Raw genomic sequence first — 6142 nt, forward strand, 5'->3', positions numbered from 1 at the left:
AGGGAATTGAATTCCCTTAGAGAAAATCCAAACATCTTTGTACATATATTGAGCTAATATTGTATACATTAATGACTTTAATGTTGTAGAAATTGGTTAGTATAATATGGATATATGTTTTTTTTTATTTGTATAAAATGAAAAAAAAACCAATACGAATGAAATTAGATATTTTGAGTTGTAAGGATAAAATAGTACTTTTCTTAAAATCCAAATGAAGTTTTAAACATGAACCGAACATAATACCACTAAATTTTATTTTCAACTAAACACAACAATGAACAATCACATATCCTCGACTAATTACATTTTAGCAATCAAACTTCAGGAAAGTACATAAGAATCCGCATATGAAACGTCGTCCAAAGACAAATTTGAAACCTCCACGCCACGCCCAACCGTGATTCAAGGAAAAGAAGAAGACGACGCAAGACACGTCAAACGACGTTGATTAGTTAAAGCTCGAGAGGTTCTAAAACCATGGAGCACGCAAGGAAAAGAAGAAGATTACGAATGAAAGGTATTCATTCATTCATTCATTCATTACTCAGAACGCGGAAATAGATAGGAGGAATGAATGGGTAAAACGATTGTGGCTAGAAACAAAGCTGGATCATATACACTTTAACTTGTAAAAACTGTAATTCACACATGCAATCATCCATTCTCTTCTTCCTGATCTTCACAGCTTGCCCTGCACCATCACTCTTCGTGTCATACCCTAGAAAGGAGACACAGAAATCCATCACTATCAGGAAACTGCTTATGCCATCTCATCTCTCACTGGAAATTGAAATGCTAGTTAAATTGAACATGAAAGAGCGATCATCCTCCAAAAAGAGAAGAAGAAGAAACCCCATCAACCATGAAGATGCCAATCATATTATTTTCATAGTATCAAATTCAGAGAGAGAGAGAGAGAGAGAGTTACTGTTGGAATTCCAAATTAATGGAAGTAGGGGCTGCAGAATTATTTGCAATAGCCCCAAAAGCTGTCTCCGATAGAACAATGGTGGTGCCACTAGCTGAGGGTGGATTATTGATCAATGCTAGAGCATAGTCGACTATCTTCACTTGAATGACCTGATCAGCTATGCAAGAATCAGCGACCGCGGCACTGATACACCTGACCAAGTATTGCCTTCCACAAGCAGCCCCGTTGTCCCAGATTCCATCTCCAGCCGCCGCAAACATATTATTCGACGGAAACTGCGACGCGCTGTCATTGTAACAAGCGGTGGCTATACATACGTACCAAAGTCAGAGAGAAAAATACTTTACATTGTGATACGATTTGTGAAACATGGCTGGATCACATGAGTTCATCATACATAGCACACGACTACTTACGTAAATATGGAGGGCTGTACTGGGCAGCGGTGCCAACATCACCTTGAGAAGTTTGTAAGAGGCTTGACATCATTAACAAGTTGAAGAGTAGTAGTGGCAGTGGGAGCAGACATTGAATTAGAGAACACGAGCGCCTCGACATTTTTTTTTTAGCAAGATCCCGAGGGGTTTACTCGACCTTCTCTCTTTCTTTTGCGAGGCCACCAAGTCAACACATACTAGTACATTTAATTCATGGTCGTTGTCCACCTCAATGCCAGCTCACACGCGTATTTTAGCCGTCGATCGGGACCATTTGTTTTCCTTGAAGATTCCTCTCGTACTTACTTAAAAGATTTATTTTTTAAAGTCAAATACAACAGAAATTAAAAAAAAAACAAATGATGAAATGATTTATTTATTTTTAAATTAAGGGATTAAAAATACATCAAATTAAAAAATTAAACAAACAAGCCATACACTAATTAAATTAAATAATATTCTGTAAAAAACATCATAAAAAATGTTAAAAAAATTTAAGTTTTTTTTAAAAGAAACCAACAAAAAAAAATGAAACATGAATTTGGAAGGAAAAAAACTCAATAAAATAAAATTTTGAACTAAAAAATTAATTTTTTCTAAAAAAACTTTAGAGGGACCCAAGTTTTATCATTAGAAAGTAGGAGGAATAAATTAAATATTTTACTAAAAAGTCTAAAAACACCACCCATCTCTTCCTATTTTTTATTTTGATCTTTTATCTTTTAATTTTTTCCTTACTTAATAATTTTAATTAATTTAACATTTAATTAGGTCATTAAGAGGAAAATTAAAAATTAAAAAAAAATATGGGCACAGTGAATCCACCATGGTGCGTGAGGGAACAATATTATTTTCCCATGCTAATAATAATAAGTTAAATTTATCACACCCTATTAAAATAGTTTAAATTCTGACTATTTTGTAAATCAATTTCATTGTCGACCGAACTTATTTTGTTGTATTCACTTGTAATTAATGTTTATTTGTTTGTATGTAAACTTTTTGTTTAATGTTGTAAGGACCACCAACTCCCCTCCTCGAGAATACTTAGGTACTGAAAACTACATCTGCCCAAATCGATGCTTAAGTTGAGGTGTGAGATTTGGCATTTTCTTGAGTAAATTATAAATTACTCTCTTTATTTTTATAAAACGAATAAAATAGTCTTTTAACTTGAAGAAATCGATCAATTGGTCCCTTAACTAGTCTTGATCATACTTAATTTAATATTACTTTGTTTAAAAAATATCTTATTAATTTTATCATTATTAATCTTTCCATGTTATTTATTTTTTTCTATTTCTCCAAACAAAAAAATAAAAAAATGGAAAAGGAACACGAAAAAGACGTCTAATTAATAAATAGTTTTTAAATTAAGCTAGAGAAATTTGTTATGCAAAACTAGGGGGATAAATTTATAATTTACTCATAGTTTTGTGGATAAATGTGTTCTTCAAAAGCTAAAAAGTAAACCCCCTAATTAAACTTTAGACAAGCTTAGCATTTGAATGGCTCCATATCCGAAATTTAATAATATATACAGACAACAAAACCTATTCATCACACCATTTTTTCCAAGGCCATACACTGAAATTACTTCCAGAGAAACATAACCCCATGACAGTACGTAGTCATCATCAATAACTGGAGAAATAAATAAAAACCGCACGACATCATTAGTCTTCATGATTTATAATCACTTCCACATACGGAAACACTTCAAGAAAAGCAAGTGGCGCAAGATAAATAGACATGGGTTAAAAATACCTTCAGCTCTGCACCATTCTTCTTCTCAGCGATCTTCTTCAAATCAATCCCACGCATTAAACTCATTCTTCTTGATTGGATTTTCAAGATCTCCTGACGTGACTGCATATTCCTTACTCAGGACGTTAATCTCTTCGAAACAGTTTGAGGGAGACAAATGATAAAGATGCATACATCTTCGTTGGGATTTGGAAATTCAATCTTCCTGTCAATTCGTCCTGGCCTTAGGAGCGCTTGATCAAGAATATCAATCCGATTAGTGGCCATCAAAACCTGTTAAAAGGGTATGTCAGAACAGGTTAATTATGAGTAATATGAATAACTGTGTTGATAATTCGCATAGTTTCCCCTATTTGTTCCATTCTTTTCTCACAGTCACCACTGCCACTCCCAGAATCCATTCGTGCAGATCCAATGCTGTCAATCTCATCCATTAAAATGATTGATGGAGCGTGCTCCCTGTGACAAAACCAAGAATCCCAGAAACCACAAAGAATATAAGATGTGAAATGAGAAGCACTAGTTTAAAAGCAAGCAGATTTGCACAGCACAACACAAGGCTACAAAAGAACAGAGAAATGGTGATACAAAAATACATGCTGATAACCAACTATATCGATTTTTGAAGTCACAAGAACTTTCTTTGTGGATCATACTTTTCCAAATCAGAATGGTTACTTTATTTCTCCCCGAGCAGCCACTTGCTTGAGTGGAAGCTTAATGTACATGGTTCCTGGTATGCCAGAATTGTATCATACCCATGCATCAAACACAAAGAAAATATCAACATTGCCCCCCTTTTGCTCATTATGGCTTTTTATTAAAATAGTGAGCCAAACTGCCTACGATCACAGCAATTGAAAATACAAGAGAGCGAGGATCAATTTAATCATAGGCACTTTAAAGGAAATGACCTAAAGAAGCTACGAATCAATCAAGAGCAATTCAGTCAAACAAATAGAGACACAAACCTTGCCATTACAAAAAGCTCTCTGACCATTCTAGAGCCTTCTCCAATGTACTTCTGAACTAATTCAGAGCCAGAAACCCTAATGAACGTACAGACAATGTGATGAGTCACTGCCCTAGCCAATAGAGTTTTTCCTGTGCCAGGTGGCCCATAAAGGAGAACACCCTCCACATGTGCAAGATTGAGCAAGAGAGTTAACCAAAATTCAAATACATTAAAGGTATAAATTAACAGATGACAATAACTATACAGCACTGCGCTAGCTTTCATTCTCTAAAAAAAAAAAAAAAAACACACTACCTTTGGTTGAGCGATTCCAAGACTCTCAAACAATTCAGCGTGTTTAATTGGAAGTTCAGTAACCTAAAAGAGTTGGACAAAGAAATAAGAAACCAAGCGAGCAATCAACAAAATATGATGACATTGATAATTATGAATCAAGGAAATCAACAAGAAATAAAAAAAAAATCCTTTATCTTTTTTATTTGGTGGTCAATACCACCAATCATGTTAAAAAAAAAACTCCTTTATTTTTTTATTTGTTGGTCAAGACCATCAATCATGTCATAAGTTGGATAGGAACCTTTTTTTAAAAAAAAAAAATGAAATTTTTTGTTTTTTTATTAAAAAAAAGAACCGGTTCACCGGTTGAGAACCAGTCGATTGGTTAAATTAAAAGATATTGTGAACCACTTGACCGGTTAAGTCAGCGGAATTACTTTTCCTGTTCAAAATAGGTTTTTCTTTGCTTAGTATAATTCCTTGATTGTCCAGGACTATAAGCCTATAAATAGACTCGTAACTAGAAGTATAAACATAATTGTAGAAGAGAGAAATACACTTAATAAAACATACCTTCTTCTTAAATTTCTTCTTGTTCTTTAACTTTGCAATTTAGAATTGCTATCCATATTAAACTACTACACTAATTTTCTTATAGCAAGTGGTATTAAAGCTTGTTCTGATTGTTTGACATGGTCAATACAAACTTCTCATTTCAATGTCCTCGTTTGATAAATGATAATTATGAAATTTGATGTATTCATGTGAAAGCTTGGCTGTGTTCCCAAGATGTGTGGGAAATGATTGAAAAGGGTTTTGAAGAGCCTATTAAAGGAGTAATGTTGACTTTATCCCAAAGAGAGGCCATGCAAAAGGCACGAAGAAAGGATCAACAAGTACTCACAATCATCCACCAATATATTAATGATGTCACTTTTAAGATAGTGGCTAATGCAACCATCACCAAGCAATCATAACTTTTACAACAATAAAATCAAGGAGTTGATTATGTAAAAAGGTTACACCTATAAAAGTTATAAGGTGAATTTGAAAAATTAAATATGCTTAAATCAGAGAGCATTTCAGATTACTTTGCTAGAGTGTCGGCCATATACAATCAGATGAAAAGATATGAGGAGAAGACGGAATAAATGTGTGTGATAGAAAAGATCCTATGCTCACTGCAAAAGAAATTCCATTATATGATGGTCGTGATAGAGGAATCACAAAATATGAATTTTTTTACAATTCAAAGTCTCATGGGAAAACTATAAGCCCGTAAAAAAAAAGAGTCATCAAAATTCAAAAAGACATAAGTGTATAAACAATCTTATAAAAATTCTCTATAAAAGAGAAGTAAGATGACTATGGATATACCCAAGGAGGTAGAGGATGTGGACAAGGCAAAGGAAAATGAGGAAGAGGCAGATTTAGAAGAGGAGGTTGAGGCAGTTTCAACAGGTCAAATGGTTGACCGATTAAAACTAACCAGTCAACCAGTTACACAGAAAGTAGCAATCCGAGACCTAGATTTGACAAAACAAACGTCAAGTGTTATAATTGTCAAAGAATAGGTTATTTTGGTTGGATTACTAGAATCCAACCAAAATGATTGAAGAGAATGTCAATCTAGTAGTAGAAGAGGAGAAAGAAGACACCATATTACTAGTTTATGATGAAAGAATGAAAAAAAAACATGTGGTATTTAGACAATGGATCTAACAATCACATATGTGAAGACAAAGACAAGTT

General features: G+C 33.8%; 2 protein-coding genes across 2 annotated transcripts; both read right to left on the reverse strand.

Annotated features, from left to right (window-relative positions):
* Positions 1 to 229: 229 nt before the first annotated feature.
* LOC7484687 (EG45-like domain containing protein) lies at positions 230 to 1557 on the reverse strand. Its single transcript, XM_002309204.4, has 3 exons — positions 1351 to 1557; positions 932 to 1241; positions 230 to 721 (listed from the first exon to the last, which is right to left on the reverse strand). Exons 1-3 carry the CDS (start codon positions 1490 to 1492, stop codon positions 715 to 717), a joined length of 459 nt encoding a protein of 152 aa, XP_002309240.2. The 5' UTR covers positions 1493 to 1557; the 3' UTR covers positions 230 to 714.
* Positions 1558 to 3007: 1450 nt separating this feature from the next.
* LOC7484688 (26S proteasome regulatory subunit 8 homolog B) lies at positions 3008 to 5501 on the reverse strand. Its single transcript, XM_002309205.3, has 7 exons — positions 5482 to 5501; positions 4578 to 4633; positions 4409 to 4473; positions 4110 to 4273; positions 3462 to 3597; positions 3313 to 3411; positions 3008 to 3240 (listed from the first exon to the last, which is right to left on the reverse strand). Exons 1-7 carry the CDS (start codon positions 5499 to 5501, stop codon positions 3091 to 3093), a joined length of 690 nt encoding a protein of 229 aa, XP_002309241.3. The 3' UTR covers positions 3008 to 3090.
* Between the last annotated feature and the right edge of the window lie 641 nt (positions 5502 to 6142).

Source organism: Populus trichocarpa, chromosome 6, assembly GCF_000002775.5.
Source record: "Populus trichocarpa isolate Nisqually-1 chromosome 6, P.trichocarpa_v4.1, whole genome shotgun sequence".
In the NCBI taxonomy this organism is placed as follows: Eukaryota; Viridiplantae; Streptophyta; class Magnoliopsida; order Malpighiales; family Salicaceae; genus Populus; species Populus trichocarpa.

Excerpts from the sequence above, each read along its gene's own strand:
- LOC7484687 (XM_002309204.4), bottom strand. The coding sequence starts at position 1,492 with ATGTCGAGGCGCTCGTGTTCTCTAATTCAATGTCTGCTCCCACTGCCA. Across the intron at positions 1,242-1,350 it reads GTACAGCCCTCCATATTTAC|CCACCGCTTGTTACAATGAC; the intron begins GTAAGTAGTCGT and ends ACGTATGTATAG.
- LOC7484688 (XM_002309205.3), bottom strand. The coding sequence starts at position 5,501 with ATGGCCGACACTCTAGCAAA. Across the intron at positions 4,274-4,408 it reads TTGGAATCGCTCAACCAAAG|GGTGTTCTCCTTTATGGGCC; the intron begins GTAGTGTGTTTT and ends GCACATGTGGAG. Across the intron at positions 3,412-3,461 it reads CTATGCGAATTATCAACACA|GTTTTGATGGCCACTAATCG; the intron begins GTTATTCATATT and ends CCCTTTTAACAG.